Source organism: Agrilus planipennis, unplaced genomic scaffold, assembly GCF_000699045.2.
Source record: "Agrilus planipennis isolate EAB-ADULT unplaced genomic scaffold, Apla_2.0 scaffold205, whole genome shotgun sequence".
NCBI classification, from domain to species: domain Eukaryota; kingdom Metazoa; phylum Arthropoda; class Insecta; order Coleoptera; family Buprestidae; genus Agrilus; species Agrilus planipennis.
The window spans coordinates 90,809-108,346 of record NW_020439054.1 but is presented as its reverse complement, the minus strand read 5'-3'; the positions used below and the strand labels follow the sequence as shown (position 1 = coordinate 108,346).

At 32.0% G+C, this 17,538-nt stretch overlaps 1 protein-coding gene across 1 annotated transcript in view; it reads right to left on the bottom strand.

Moving 5' to 3' along the window:
• Window positions 1–2,208: 2,208 nt before the first annotated feature.
• The window catches only part of LOC108740330 (sestrin homolog), an 83,247-nt gene continuing 67,917 nt past the window's right edge, over window positions 2,209–17,538 (bottom strand). Inside the window, exons 2-7 of the mRNA XM_025977034.1 lie at window positions 11,163–11,336; window positions 5,723–5,905; window positions 5,362–5,605; window positions 3,401–3,740; window positions 3,047–3,341; window positions 2,209–2,452 (exon numbers count right to left, since the gene is read on the bottom strand). Of these exons, the coding sequence (XP_025832819.1) occupies window positions 2,363–2,452; window positions 3,047–3,341; window positions 3,401–3,740; window positions 5,362–5,605; window positions 5,723–5,905; window positions 11,163–11,336 (1,326 nt within the window). The 3' untranslated portion in view covers window positions 2,209–2,362. The remainder of the gene's footprint in view (window positions 2,453–3,046; window positions 3,342–3,400; window positions 3,741–5,361; window positions 5,606–5,722; window positions 5,906–11,162; window positions 11,337–17,538) is intronic.

Sequence of the window (17,538 nt, the reverse complement as noted above, 5' to 3'; positions counted from 1 at the left end):
TCACTAAAAGTCTATGGTTAAACATCAACAAAACTTATCGTAAATATTCAGTTGAAACAATCTAAAATCTAAATACACAGTAATCACATTTAGATAAATATCACAAATTGGAGAAAAGTCTCCCTTTATCATAACAACATTATCTGCAACTGAACGGATTTCATAACTCAAATATGGCTCATAAAACTCTTAATTTCGCTATTCTGAAATCACAGTTCACTTATGTAGTTAATAAAATAGTTAAATCACATTTTCTTCTATCCACAGAAGAAGTCAAGATTGTTATCGACTAGTCGAACACCAATTCAATCAAATCAATTAATTCAGTCACGTTATACGACTTCCTAAACATTTAGCAAAACGCACTGTGTTGTATCGACCTTCTGAACCCTCTTGCAAACAAATCTCCCTTTTCAAGAGTTATGAAACCCACTTGTAATTACATATTTTATTACAATTTGTACTTCCGTCTTCTTTCAAGCTCTTAGAAATTCAAAGTTTTTCGATTTTGCAGGACCAAAGAAGAAAAATCGAAGTAAAATTACAATGAAAGCGTCTAGTGCACCTTGAGTAGGTTCGCATGACACCAATTCGATTCACATTTAACAACTTTATCACAATTTTAAACATGCATAGGAAGAGAAAACAAGCTTAACCGATTAAGAATTCTTAAACAAGTTATTCCTGTTAATGACATATAAAAGCAAAACATACAGGAAGACATAATCAATTAAAAAAAAGTAAACAATTTTAAACAGTAAAATTAAATACCGGATGATAAAAATAGACAATTATATCAACACAGATTGTTTTTTACAATTTGCAGCAGTTATTACGTTAAAATATAACAATATAATTAAACAATAATGCCAAAATGGCAGCGTTTATAAGCAATACACAATTCATAAATGTATAATAATTAACTATCATACCTTCTGTCAATTCTTACCAATATTGCAACTTTATTTTTACAATTAGAAGCCATACATAATTTCTAGATTAACAACGGTATTAACTATATAACAAAATTAAAAAATTGCGCAATCTTAAATCCTAAATTTACAGGTGACCCGAACAGCAGTTCTTCATCAAATAGGTTAGATTTTTAATTACACATATGTAAAACATTTATTATATTACGCCGCCAAAGAGAAATCGTTCCATCAATTTTGATACAAAAAAAATGGAAGTAGTACTGAGATCAAAAGAAAACGCGCTTGTTTCAATATTGTTACATCAATTTACTTGCGAGCCAATTAAAAAAGGTAACTACAGTAATTCGTAAATAAAAAAAAAAAAGATTTTCCTCATGTTTAAAATGTGCTTTTTTAAGAAGTCATTGGAAACACTTTAAAGCAATTGAGTTCTTTAATTAAAAATGGTACTCAGTTAATCGTTATAGAAGCATTTACAATTATTAATGTTTTTATAAAGAACCTTTATTTTCGTAACTAGATCATTACTCTATTATTAATTTTGATGAGATATAAAGAAAATACATACGTATAAATTGATGTATTTAAAAATTGTTTCCAAAAACCTCATGGTTTTTCACATTTTTTATTTTCTTCTATAGCAAATTAAAAAAAAAACTTTTTGTGAAACTTCATTACTCTTACAAGTTCCATCGACGCATAACAAAAAAATTCGTATTTGCGATTAATAATGAATTCGACAAATAACAAATAACTTACAATTTCTTTATAATTTTTTAGGGTATTGAATTTATTTGAAAGAAGCGGCTGAAGAAGTCGCGTGTGGGAGATAATAGTTCACATATGTAATTGCACAAATTTGTGATGACTGAGGCTATTTTGAAAGAAGAATTATAAAAAATTACAAATAAGTTTGAACAGAAGTGTTTCTCCAAACTTTGAAAACTGTGGTTTATTCAAATATTAATAAACGACAGCTAAGTGCTAATTAAGAAATAATTTACTTTTTTAATTTCATCTTTAAACATTAATAAAGACAGTAAAACTTCACATCTCTTGAAAACACTGAAAACTATACCTAAATAATAATTTAGTGAAATTTTCCGATTTAAATATGCAATTAAAATTTGTGATTATTTAAGAACTAATAATTAATAAAAACGTTTATAAAAATTAAAATACTTTTTCATAACAATTTTTCTTTCAAACTCACCTTGAAACTATGTTATTCAACTTTCTTCGGTTATCAATATGTTTTTACATCTTTTGCTTGTTAATTAATCGACGAGCAAAAACAATGAAGATAATCATAGAAAAAATGATATCAATATACGGTAGGTGTACGGACAAACACCGTTACCAAAACACGTGTTGTGTAAATATGTTTGTGTGTGTACAGGTGTGTATGTGACATGTCACCTTCATTATTAATTTGTCATGTACCGATTTACAGTTCGAAGTGCATAAAGGAGCTCCGCTTGCATTCGAGCTTCTAATATCATTAAATTTACGTGAACCTGAAAAAAAAATATTATAAACGAAAATATTTCATGACTTTCATTATTTTGAAATTTAAACAAGAAATATTCTGTTTGGAATAATATTTAAAATTACTCTAAAATAGTCACAGTTATATCTTGTTTATCTTATCGCACTTTAAACAGGTCACATGTGGTTTCAAAATACTGATGTTCAGTATTTCCAGAAAATAGCCAAAACCCTTTTTGTTGAGTGATGTTTTATTGTAAAGATTTAATTAAGTTCACAAAACTTTGACTGTAATAATAATTTTTAGTATATTTTTGCTGGAATTATTTATAGTATTGAATAAAAATTTCATAATCCTCTTTTCCAACCGGAATTGTAATCGGTCGTTTTTATAACTAATGTGACTTTTAGTTTTATATTAAGTTTAAGTATTAAATTCTTTTAATTTTAAGTTTATTTATTATCGGCGTTTTATAGTTTAATAAGTAACAATAAATCTGAAATTCAAGGTCAATATAAGTGAAGTCGCGTGTAGGAAATTCTGTATCCATAGTAAAGTTCTAATAGTGAATTTACTTATGCACCTAATAATAATTTTAATGGAATTTAACAATTTATCTTACCTTTTCACTATGTTTAAACTCTCTTAGCACCTTATCATAATCTTTTTTGGTTACCCGCTCAGGATAACAACATGCACTTTTTATGAATGTCTTTAATGATCTCTCGAGCAACTGGTTAATTTCCCCATAATTATAGTCATCATGTCGGATGCCTAATAGACACTGAATGTAATTCCAAATAGCTGTTCGAAATTTTGATGTGTCCACGTCTGTACGACCGCCCATCGTATAATAGGTGAGGTTATAAGCAGTTCTAAATTTGTCATCCAACAGACTACCCACTTCGTTGTAGAGTCTATAAGTAAATATGACTTTTAAAATTTTAAATACAAAAGGAAATTGTTATGTAAGTACCTATTAACCAATGAATATCCATGATCATTCCATGAATAATCTTGAACTCTGAAAGTTTGTATATCATCGTGATCATTTCTTTTGGCAAAATCTTCATATATAAAACTTGCATCTTCGATAAAACCGCTGATATCTGCAGGAGTTTCTTGGGGTTCTGGGCCAACAACCCCCAATTCAGCTGACTGATGTTCAATATTTTCAAAACGTTTGGTCAATTCTACCTGAGTACATTTTTCGTTTTTCTCAGATAAAGTTTTCATGCGTTGCATAAGAGTTGTGATTCCAACCTCGGGTTCAGTCGGAGAGGGAGGAGGACTACCACTTGAAGAGTCTTCCCAGTCTGCAACAACATTTAATTCTTTTTAACAAATCTTTCATAGGAATTTGTTTATTAAATAAAAAAATCTAAATTTATCAGAATTACGTCCTCTTGAGTAATCAACAAATTCATTCAAAAGTATTTTTCATCATTATTAAACGTACTATATAAACACGTGAGTTAAAGGTTATATTAATACATATATGTACTTATTTCTTACCCTATTCAGAACACATTTTATTAAATGTTTTAAAGTTTTGGAATTTTTAAAATTGGCTACAGCAAACATTTTATTGCGATGTATCAAAATTGAAAATTTAATGGAAATAAAATCTCGCATGCACGTGACACATACAGCACAAATTACTTAAATTTAAGGTTAAGTTCAGAAATTCAAATCAGGTTAAGTATTCATTACCAACAAACCAAAAGAAATAACCAAACGATTTGGACACAATCATTTGCGTGAACCAACGAATGTGAACTTTGGCCCATTATTAAGGCACTATTTACAATACATACTTAATTTTAATTAACGTCTGGTTTTGGTAGTACCTACTATCTATTGCTCTCAGCTACTACAGTGAAGTAGGTATTTCAAAAAAAAAAATGTGGATACTAATTGAAACAGAAACTATGAAAATAATATCACGATTATCATGAAGTAAGCGTAAGGAAAAAATACTAGAAAAACAACGGAGATTTTAATTATATTTTCTGAAAAGATATTATCCGCCTTTGGGTTGTAAAATTTCTATATTTCTTTACTTATTTACCTAAGGGTGATTTTAAGTCCAAATGAAAACTAAAATCTTTTACTTTGAAGAAAAATAGCGTTGCCATATCTCAGATTGTTAAAAAATACCTGACAACTCACTTTAAACGTTGGCAACCCAACGTATTCTACATTCTAAATAAGAAAGCTTTAATTTAGGTCTTGCGCTTTTTAACAAACTTTTTTACATTTTACACCTTATTAATACTCTATTCGTTGAGGAATGTACGCAATTATAAAATTAATTATTTTTTATCATCAATTCTATAATTTATAACTAAAATTAGCAGTTGCCAGCAACATGCTTAGAACTTAAAATCAGGGGATTAATGACTTTATCTTTGTATATATAATTTGCCGTTTTTAAAGTCGCCTCTAAGACTACAAATGCTAGAATATTTAATCAATAAAGATTTAAAAATAAAACAAAAAACGTAATAAATAAATTAGAACATAAAGAGCTAAAATAAATACACAACTGAATGTTAAATAGTGATACAATGGAGATAAAGAAAAGTAGGTGGACTTTATTTATTTTTAGCCATTTCTTAAAGGCGATTAAAAGTAAAATAAGATTAAAATGTTGAAAGAGCAAATTAAAAAGGCCAATANGATTAGACGGTAGACAAGCCATTGTACTCATAGTTATTATAAATCAGGCAACATATTCTTATTGTTATGGCAAACTTAAAAACCGCTTTCTCTAATCAAGAGGAAATGTGTAGAACTATTGCTCCCTATATTTCAATCACAAAATTAGAAGTAAAATGATTTACTGAAACTACAACTTTTGTAAAAATATATATATGGAACTTTAATTGTACTATTATAATGTTTGATGTAAAAGACGAAAAATATGAAACTCACCTTGTCTATTCGCAGGTACATCTTGCTGAACACTTTTTTTAAAAAATTTTATACAACTAGAGTCGACGACAATGTCGACGTGGGTTTCCCCCGACGTATGATACGTGTGAGCCCCTATCTGGTCCACTTCTTGATTCACTCCACAAGAAAAAACAAATGAACAAAGCGAATGAAAATGGGTCAGAATTACTATGGCATGAACCACTTCCGCTAGGGACCAACTGTCCTTGCCTTTGGTTAACTTCTGGAATTAAATAAAATTATATGAGAAACATACCTATTAAAAAAATAAAAAAGAAAAACAAAACTGAATAGTAAAACTAAAAAAACAAGTTCTTGAAAATCTAAATTTGTTCCTTACCTCAATATGAGATTTGTTTAGAAGCCAAGGCCTGTGGGCCAGTATTTTATTGATTTCATAGAGATCTTTAAGTTTTTGTGGTATGTGGTCTAAACCTTTCAGCCATGTATGATTCCCCCCTTGTACCAAAAATTCTTGTTTTTGTAACGCTATTAGGTAACTGCACTGGTGACGACCTGAGGCCTGAAACAAAAAAAGGAACAAATGAATATCTATTTATACTTAATTGCAATTAGAAAATAGTAGTTAAAATTCATTAAAAAAGAGTGCGGCACCACCGGTTATATGGCTTATTCGTACGTAACTAAACAGTACTCCAATAAATACATGCGTTTTCGTAAAATACTTACAGGAATAAGATCGCGTATATATGGTTGTATCAAATCAAAATATGTACAGAAAACTCACCAAAAGTTCACCATAGCATTATTCACGTAATTAAAAGTACAGGGATTGTTGTAATAAGTGAAGTTTTTCGATTCGTTTTTTAAGAATTTTCGATTATAGGCATTTATTAGCACACCACAATGTCTTGTAATTTACAGTTTTTATATCAATTCGATATTGTTTTGTGGGCTGTTTTGTCGTAATTTATAGAATTTCGTAGTTCCTTGCTAAAGGTACGATAAGAAGTGATTTGGCAGGTGCTGATATCAATTTGAAACTTCAAAATTCCATGGACCATGACATTGAATCCAGAAAACAATATCGATCCAATACTTTAGATTATCCATTTCCAAGAAATTTAGAATTTTTTGGGCTCTCTGAAGTTACAGAATTAGAAGGCATTCATGGAATGTCTCTTTGCCCCCTTTTTAAGCTTCTAGTACCTTCAATGGCTAAATGTCAGCAACTTTTATTCTTCATTTCATGTAATCTTTGATCGGTGATACTAGCAAAACATTTAACGCCCAAAATGCATTTTGCATTTCACAAATAGAAAATACGTTTGGAAAAGTATTTTCAATAAAATACAAAATGCTTTTCTAGAAAAAATATTTAAATGCAAGATAAAAATAGGTATTTTTTATTTTGTAGTTGAAGAACTTCGTCATTAAGGTTAATTCTAAAATATCACAAATAGCGCGGTAAACGCCATCTGTGGTATGATGCTACATTTTAGGATTACGTATGCTCCAACAACGTTCATTAAACTGTATGCAAGTATGCATCTCATAAGCGCGTCGGAGACAGTTTTGACAGAACACAGGCCAATTTTTACCTGCTGTCTTAACAGTGCGTTTCAGAAAATACTACAAGTGGAGCGGTAAACGCCATCTGTAGTACGATGCTACATTTTAGGATTACATATGCTCGAACAAGGGTCCATTTAAACGTTTGGATATCTACTTGCTGAAACGAATTCCGGCGTAGATAGACCTTGTTAGAGCATACGTAATCCTAAAATGTAGCATCGTACTACAGATGGCGTTTACCGCGCCATTTGTGGTATTTTATTGAAACAATCCGTTTCACCTTCAACTCTTACCCTCAACCAGTGGCGTAATAATAAGGTGGTAGAAGGGGCAAAACAAGACAGGAGGAACCTAGCATTTATTACAAAATTTGGTAAAAAATATTAATTTTGTATTTAATCAATTTTAATTAGGTAGGTATTAACTCAACAACATATACGAATTATAGATACAAATAAATTATCAAGATTTGAACACATTCATAAGATAAAGATATCGCTCAGTTTTAGAACACATCCATTGCGCTAAATTCATTGTTTTTTGTTGCGGCACTTCTTAATAGAGCGGGTTACTGATGCTTGGGGAATCCATGCTTCCTATACTTGAAAGATGTTCATGCGCTACGCTCGAGCGAAATATTTTACGAAATTTATTCGAATCTCGAGAAAACTTAAAATACACATATCTATAATTTAAAATTACATAATAAATAAATTTTGCTATAATAGCTGAGCCCGACAACAGTGCATAATCCAGATCCAGGACAACCATAATCAGGTACGAGCAAAAATCAAAATGAATCATCTTTTGGGCTGTCGATCTTTTTTTAAATAAGTACTTTAAACTCAAATGAAGCACTTCCGGTGAACAGAAAGACAGAAAAAAGGAATATTATATATAAAAGAAACTGTGAATGCTGTCAGCTCAGGGCAAAGTCCAACTTTTGGTCTCTATCATTGGGTAGCCAAACTATGTCTTAAATTACAGATTCCTATAAAGATTCTGTTGTGCATTAAACGGACAGTATTATAGGACTCTGTCAAACAAATTATATATATACATATATAAAAAACAACTCTTGCTCTCTAACTAGATGTCGCGTCGATTGCGATTTCGATCTCACTGGATTATTTTCAACAAAACATACGAGTGCTGAATATGTTGTGCATTAAATTAACGGACAGTTAATATTATATATAAAAGAAATTATGAGTGCTGTCAGCACAGGGCAAAGTAGTATTACGAGTTAGTATCAGAAATTTCTTATGCTGAAGTGTACGATGTGTTGCATACCTATTTACAAACAATTCCTTTAAATTTAATTTTTCAAACAATTTTTAACACAAAAAATTATTAAACAAATTGTTCAGAAAAGTGAATTTCGACCACTCGAAGCGATGGTTAGTTTCGAGTTCACAGTGACTGATAGGGCGGTAGGAACTAATTTTGATAATATTTTGCTAGAAATATTGTTTTTCTCTCAATATGATACCTACGCTCATTATATTAAAATTTACTTAGATAATTAATCAAAAATGCACCCATTCGTGATTTATAAAGATGAAACTACAACGTGAAGCTTTTTTATATTACGGGATAGTCCCATTCAATGAGTTTACTACGAACCTCAGATGGTATAGTTATACCACGGCCGTCGACCCAATCTTACATGAAATATTTGCGAGATATCGATAAATTACTAATAGATTTAAATCCGCAAGCATTCAACTTCCCAAAATGTTTTGCTTAATTCAAAATTATGGGGAGCTTGCAAAAATATCTATGACATTGTTCATATCGATAGCTTTTAAGTTTTATTTTTGGGTGAACAAGATTGCTAAATTATTTATGAAAGAAAATTTCACTTTCTGGCCCTGGGGTAATGAAAAATGGCATACGCACCAGGGGAGGAAATAAAGATGAGGCCTGAGATTATACGTCTCTTTATGCTTGTGACTTTACATTGCCAGTTCTACGGAACTCGATGCCGTCTTGGATTATACAGAACTTAAAACCCACAACGGTGTGGTCCTTGACCTATGCAGAGAAAAAGAGCTCTAACTACGTCCTGGAGTACGCATTGATAGGAAACTGCTTTTTAACGAAAGCTTTAATATGATTTATTGAAATTTAAATGCAATATTTCTTTTATTTCTGACGTCACTCCATATGTTATTATAGTAGGTCTGTTCAAAAAGTATTGCAAATTTTGAATTTGCGCGGGTTACGTATATTCGATTTTTTATTTTTTTGTGACGTTATGTTGGTACTTATGTATCTCACTTACACCGACAAGTTTAGTCATATTGAATGTTCAGTCAATTTTTGACAGCTACTTTGCTTGCACGTGTTTTGGCTCACTAATAATGCCGCAGCTACCGTATTCCCCAGATCTGGCCCCCTGTGACTTTTTCTTGTCCCCAAAACTGAAGAAGCCCATGAAAGGACGACGCTACTCTACGATTGATGAGATAAAGACGGCACTGAAGGAGCTGAACAAGATCACAAAAAATAATTTTTTGAAGTCCTTCGAAGATTGGAAAAAAGGTTGACACAAGAGTATATCTGGTGGGGATTACTTTGAAAGGGGAAAAATAGATATTCATGAATAAATAGATCATTTTTGAAAAACCACAAAATTCGCGATACTTTTTGGACAGGCCTCGTACATGTAGAATGTTAATTCATACGAAAACAATAATGTGAATAATATCACATTTTTTAATAAAAATATTAATTCTGATTAACAAAGAGTTAACTGTTCATTTCTGCCGTTGTTTGTCATTTCGTAAAACAAAGAAGTAATTTGAATTACTATCAGAAAACTAATCAAAATTAATAAAGACAGAAATAATATAGTTCGTAGTCATGTGCTTTGTTATTTCATTAGCTTTATCATATACGTATTATTATTAAAAACCTTTAATGCAAATTAGGTGCTCTGCAATATCGACATAATTCTTTTTTTAACACTGAAAACAAACATGTAACTATCTCATTTCTATTTTTATATTATTCTATTGACCTACGAAAATATCCATGATATAAAGCATGTTTTACTGTTTAGTGTTACTGTCATTATTTATCAATTAGGCACCGAAACTAATTCATTAATTAAAACGCTACAGAAAGAATTTTGGAATCACGTTAAACACAAATAATGCCTGACTGTTTTCCTATTAAGTATTAGAACACATGTAGTAACTATAAGTTTTTAAGACAATTATAAATAAATGAGGTAGGAACCAATTTATAAATACGACACCTATGCTTTCCTATTATTTTCCATTTATTTTAAAAACGTCATTTGTTAAAGTTTTTAACAAATATGAAGATTGGAAAAACTTTGGCGGTTGTTGTAGAACAAACAGAATAGCTCAAAACCCCAACGCCAAAACACGACACTGTAGCTGTCCGAAGCACTTTTCGGTAACAAAGTTACCCTCTTCAGGGACTGAAGTAAACTAAACCTATTAGGTTTAGTCATGTTTACTTCAACACACTAATAACGCCACAGCCACCGTATTCCATAGATTTGACCCTTGTGACTTTTTTTTTGTCTGAAACTGAAGAGGCTCATGAAAGGACGACGCTACGCTACGATTGAGGAGATAAAGACGGCATCGAAGGAGGAGATGAACAAGAGATCACAAAAAATGATATTTTCAAGAACTTCAAGGATTGGAAAAAACTTTGGCACAACTATATAATATCTAGTGGGGATTACTTTGAAGGGGACAAAATAGATATTCATGAATAAATAAATAATTTTTGAAAAAACACAAAATTCGGGATACTTTTTACATTATAAGAATAATGATTTTGAAACTTTCGTCAGGTATGCAACTATGTAGTTTTGAGTTTTGAGCAACGTCGTTTGCAGTGATAATACTTCCATTACACCTTTGTTTGTTCTCGTAAGCAGACCCAACGTAAATTACCGTTTACTAATCTGTTCCAAATAACCGATAACTGTATTTTTATAGAACGCGAGACGATTACCTCTATTGGTTTCATTAATTGTAAGCGCAATTTTGTCATCTTCACAATGACACTATCGTAAAGTAAAACTAACGCACATAAATTTGATTTATGACCGCCTGCAAAAAGCGCCGATTTTCGGTTAAATCAAAGGAGCGACTATACTGTAGTATCGCTGGATAATGAATTACATTCTGGAGTCTAGACTTTATTAGTATATTGCATGCAAAATTAAGTAAAATAATGGTAGAGTACCTACTTACCATGATTGCAATGTAATGCCTATAATCGAACGGCAGAGGACCATCGCCTTTCAAAATAAAGTTTTGTGTTCTAAGGAAATGATCCATATAATCGGGATGATAACCCATTACTTGCGTAACATGATCGAGCCGATTATTATTTTGCAGAAAGGCGTCTATAAATAATTCTTGGGTCTGAAACAAAAGAAGAAGAAATTAAAATGAGTAGGTACTAACATTTACAAAAAGTTGTGAATATGTTGTACTCTTTTTAATAATTTATTAAATGATTAAGAAAAAATCAACCTATCATCGTGAAGGTTACTGTTAATCGCCCTTTCAGATGTCGGAATCTCACAAAATTTTCATGCGTATATGTATGTGTACTCACATATTTAATATTTTTTAAATTGTCAAGGATAAACATTTCATTTCACATCCGTTTTTCCTAATTTATAGGGAGGCGCTTCGTCCCTGGCGAAGGCACATTGCCGGAAAATTGGCCAGAGACGGGAGATGCTGACTGTTCCGAGCTGGAGTTACCGAAGTTATGCATAAATGAGAAGCGTTGATTTTTGAATCACTATATTTACTATGTAATTTTTTGGCACAGAATTGGTACTGTGACCTCGCTCAGGGCACTAATAACGCTAGTTACGTCACTGCTTCCCCGACTGGAAATTAGTTCAGTATCGGGCCCGATTAGAATCAGAATTGCCTAAAGACTGATCAGGGATAAATCAGGCTTCCTGATCCGGATATGATTAAAAATCGTTTCGTCATATACGATCCGCACAGGATCTGTTTCAAAGATCCATGCCGGATCCATTCCGAAGATTCATGCGGGATCCAATTGAAAGATACATGCGTCCAATCCATTCAATTCAACAGATCCATGCCCGATTCGGCCAAAAGATCCATACCGGATCCGTTCAAAGGATCATTTGATCAGAAACTAATCATATCTGATCTGGATCTGATCATAATCCGGGTTGCCTGAACTAATTTCCATTTGGTCCTTCAATATGATCATTCTGATGCTGGGTTTAAAGAATTATTAAAAATAATCAAAAATAATACCAGTTTAATAAATAAGAAGACATCTATTAATTACCTGAGATTAAACAGACGGGCGCGTTTGGCAAACTTTCACCAAGAGAAAGAATCTAAATTTAAAAGAAAAACGCTTTACGTATACTTCGCTTAGTTTCTGTAGCGATGTGACCGTCAGTTAGACCGGCGCAAAGTAGAAAAGAACAGCATTATGCCAGAAAAGAAAGGAGACAACTCTCGGCCAAACGGGCGAGGAGCGTATAATCCGTACAGTATTGCACGGAAAAATTGACCATTTTATCTACTAAAATTGCATTGCTCAAATGTGCTGTTATTGGTACCAATTACTACTGAAAATATCAACCAGATGTTTATTTATGTTTGAAGACATACAAAAGGCTTTAACGCTTGTTTTGGACTCGCACTACTATTCATGATTGAACGAATTTTTTGGCAGGTACTGTATGAAAAAGTATGTTTAATGAACAAGAGTCGAGAGTATAATGAGCTTTTTTCTCCCTACCTACGATTTTGCCAACGCGCATCCAAGACATTGGAAGGGACACATCGCTAGAGAAAGTAAATGAAGTATAATTACGCCTTATTATTTGTAACAATGTCGAAATATAAAAGATCTAAATACATTACACAGTAAAGGAAGATCTATTTACTGGGCAAAGGGGTGAGATGTGATCTGACCAATGGGAAGGGGTGTCCAAATTTCTAAACGAACATCTCACGCAATTAATCGATGTCCCTAATAATGTCAACTGTTGATTGGTCATTAGCTAACACACAGATTGCAGAGTTTGGAATTGGTTTCTTTGGCAATATCCAAGAATTTGGGTTATGTGTAGAAAAATATATTTTTTTTCTTATAGAAATTGGTTCAAGTTCAAATCCATTTGTTGCTGAAATTTTCCCGTATAAATAAATGTAATAAATAACTGGACCTCTTCATAATAGGACAATCACGTTTCTTTCACATTATCGTATCGCATAAACAACTGGAAGAAAACAACTTAAATGCTTTGTTTATGGACCTGTTTATGTAGAAGTTGTCAAGCTCATTTTACGACAAAAACTTGTTTTTATTTATTTGTGGGTAAAAGCGAGTGCGTTGCAAATTCACATGTTACGTTATACATATTTTTTTACATAAATATGTATGTACATACATTCCATAGACATTGTTATTTATCACATATTATGCGAAGTAAGGTATCATTACCGTAGTGATGAGATGACCTAAGAATATTAATTGAAACAAAAACACTTTTAATAACTCATTGACGGGTCTGTAACTTACCTGAACAATTATAAATCAGTAAGATACGGTTTTACTTTTATTATTTACATGCTACATATACTGATTCGAAGTCTATCATGATTTGATGATTCAGGAATTATTGGGGTCCAATATCCACAAATACGAAAATATAATGTAGGTATTAAGAAATAATAACAAATAATATTATTTGTAATTTTATTCTCCAAGACCTATTTAAATAGACCTAAATTTATTATCTACAATAAACGAATATAATTATAATATAGAACTTATTAGTGAAAATACGATTACGAACAGTAAAGATTGCACAACCTACGCTGTTGTTGTTGTATCAATACATGATTCCATGTTTAATTAATAAAATGATTTAAAATTTTCCTAACATTGTTGTTATTTGCTACCTGTACTTGTTAGTTGTATTACTAATAACTGTAAATTGTTAGTAACAAAGAGCACATTAAATAGGTCAAACGTCAACGACAAAACACGTATAGGGTTGAAGCTATTTAGTGTGTTCTATAAAACCGTCAAAGTGTCCAGTTTTTTTCATTGGTTATTATTAACCTTTTTAGTAACAAAATCTTTTTAAACAAGTATTCGTGAAGGCTTATTTAAAAAAATTATTAGATTACATCAGCACGTCACAGGTCATAGGCAGTACTGTTGCAACAGACCTCTGCGTCCGCCTCTATAATTGCGGAAGTTCCGCGCACTTTTTTACATCTGTTTCTGTTTCCAACAATATGTCGGAACAATAAAACAAATTTGTTACATTTGTCTGTTGACTGAACCACCCAAGTGTGATGCACCCTTGGCTATGGGAGCTGATTGTATATTGGTTAGATTACATATTCTCAACTTTACTGAATTGCTACTTTCACTATTACTGTATAAACTTTTCTTTTTTTATTGACATATTGACAATGCAAGTGCCAAAAGCAACATCTTCAACAAAGTATATTCGCCAAAAGGGCGCACAACCACTGAATTAGAGAATTACCGAAAATCATTACACTTTTCCGCCGCCTTCGCTTCTGTTTCCGCTTCTTTCCGCGACAATTACCGACTAAATCTATGCATTACTTTAAAATTAAGTTGGACGCAGAAACCTTGCCTTCTCTTAGTTAGGTATTGCTCTTCCTGTGGTAAAATTATTTTAATCGTAAGATAAATTCCGCCCACAGGTTATTTTACTTTTATAATATATGTGGCAAGCAAGTCGCTTTGTATATTGGAAGAAATAATGTAATAAAAGCAGTCAAAAATCGTATTGACTGGCATGAGATAAATAAGTACATATATCTGTAAATATTACACAGATTATACATACATACGTGATTGCATATCACAAGGACTGTGATAAGTCACTGCTATCGTCATTCTGAAGAAGGCCACGGAGATTAAGTTATATTTTTTTAAATATTTATTTAATAGTACATGTTTTTTATTAGACTTATGATTAGACGGTAGTTGGTATTGTTCATATAGTGTTGAGATACCTGCATATTATAGAACAGAATATAAAAATATTAACTAATACAATAACTGTATTAAGAATTACTAGAAACATGGTCTCTATTATTAGTAAACGGTAGGGTTTGACGGTTTTTCAAATCCGGTTTAAAAAATCGGCTCTTAAGGAAGTACCCTTGATAATGAATTAATGAAGTTAAATTTAATATCAAGACAAATTTCTTTTTTAAGGTTAAGATCACTTAAAAGTTAGTTCTATGAAAAACTGACCTCAATGTCTTAATGTGATACTATAAAACACGTAAAAATGGCCAAACAAAACTAGAAACTGCAAAGTATACAGTATTCAAACGGCATTCACAACTTTTGTGTGATTAGCTTTGTGATTAGATTTATAATTTTTCTTCCTGTGTCTTTTGAACCACGTTCAGCATTTCAAAATAAAATTTACTGTAATATAATTGAATTGTGTGATATTAATAAAAATTTGGAATGCCTCTCAAACTTCACCATCATACAGTCCTAAGACTGGTTGGACACGTACCTCCACTCTTTCCTATCCTGAGCTAAACTTGGCATTTCCCTAAAACTAGAACAAACCACATCCTAAACTATCTGCGAACAGTAATCTAATCTATGTCTACCTCTACCTCTCCTAACTCCTGTGACTAGACCTTCATGCCTGAGAAGGTGTCTTACCAAACTATCTCGCCTACATTTTATCGACTTCCATAGAGTCCTCTGTTCTCCTATTCTTTCTAATACCTCTCAAACTTATATTAACAATATGGATATTACTTTTACGTTGGTCACTTTTTTCAAACAAAATTCCATTTATTTGAAAAATAAATATGCCAACGGATTTAAAATAGACAGGAAATTTTAGCATAATGCTCAGCCTGCTACCTGTACATCAAACGCGGATCTAAAATTGAGATGGAATTTTATGATGATTTGCAAACATGTTCTGCCTGTTGCCTGTATCCATATCATACATGTATATAAGTATGTACAAATGTATTAGTAGGTACCGCATTTTTTAATAGACACAATAAAACTATTTTTTTTTTCGTTAAAACGCGAATGGGAACTCATAAAATTTATTTTTAAACGTTGTGCGTGTCGCAAAAAAATAAATATCAGAAGTGAAGTAGTATGTGGCACGCGAGTTCAGAACATCATGTACTTTTTTAGAAGCACATACATACATATGTAGGTATCTTTATTAATATATTCATTGACGTGAGGTCTTTCCTTGGCGATGAACTTATCATTATGAATAATTTTTTTATCACTTACTTATTTTTATTAGATGTGTTTATAGGTTACAGGAGTTTAAAAGTTATCTTGCCCAGACTAAAAATAATGTCTCCAATACATATATTGGTCAAACTAGTCGCTACATTGAAACAAATATTTGTGATTATTAAAGTATCTACTTATAAAAGAATACAACAGATTCTGCATTTACGAAACATTAATTAGAATCCGTTTCTTCACAATTTGACTTGCCCACGCAATACTCATAGTACACAAAAAAACTAAAAACTTTTGGGTGTTTCATTCCCACCAGCCAGTAACGCTGGTGGGCGGGCAGTCCCTCCGGACCACGCCGGAAGGTAGGGCGGAAGACCCTCTTCATCACGGAAACGGGTGGGTGGTGGTTCGGGTAAGAAAGATAAGACGGACGAAATGAAGACAGAAGAGAATAAAAGATTATCTGTGGAATATTACTGCCCCAGAAGCACTTGGACTAAGGCAACGGTCTAAATTTCTAGGTCATGCTGCTCGGTGGTATAATACATAGAAATCATCTTTTCAAAATGGTCAGATGGCTAGAGGGGAGGTTTACCATGCAAGAGGGCGCGAGTTAGAAATCCTACAATTTGGTCAGAGTTTTTTAGTTTTTTTGTATGGTATGTAGAAAGATTTCACCCCTCTCCCACATATTATTTTATTAACCGATCAAATGGACTTATACTATGACGCTCCGTTTCATGTTTTCAAATAATAGATAGATATATATACTTTTGAAGTTTTGCAGGAAACTATTACTTATCTTAAAGTTATGTACAAAAACACCGACATTAGACTGCTTAAATATTCGTTTTTGAATCACTTAAAAATTGCAAAGTAGTATTTTAAAATTTCACAAATTGTGTATTTAAAAGTATCTGCACCCGCGGCTTCGTCCGCTTGACATTCCTTTCACCGTTTTTCCGTTGACTTACGTTGCGAAATTTGTTTCTACGAAAAGCTCTCTTATTTCCCTCCTGAAGGTCCATTCTACATACTGATTAGGGTTTGTCGGTTTTTAAAAACCGGTTTTTTTAGTAGAAAATATCGGTTTTCAATGTATGAATAACACTTAAAAAAGAATGAAAATGACAAATGTAGCCAAATGTACCAGATTGATGAAAACACTGTTGCAAGCGGTTTGGTTCTTGGAATCATATCGGACCGATATAAACGGTGTGTTTTGTCTATTGGATGAATTAATGTAGATTTTATATCAGTTTGATAGTTTTTATTTAAAGGAACCGGAAGAAGTGACTTCCTCTACTCAAACTCTAAGAAAAG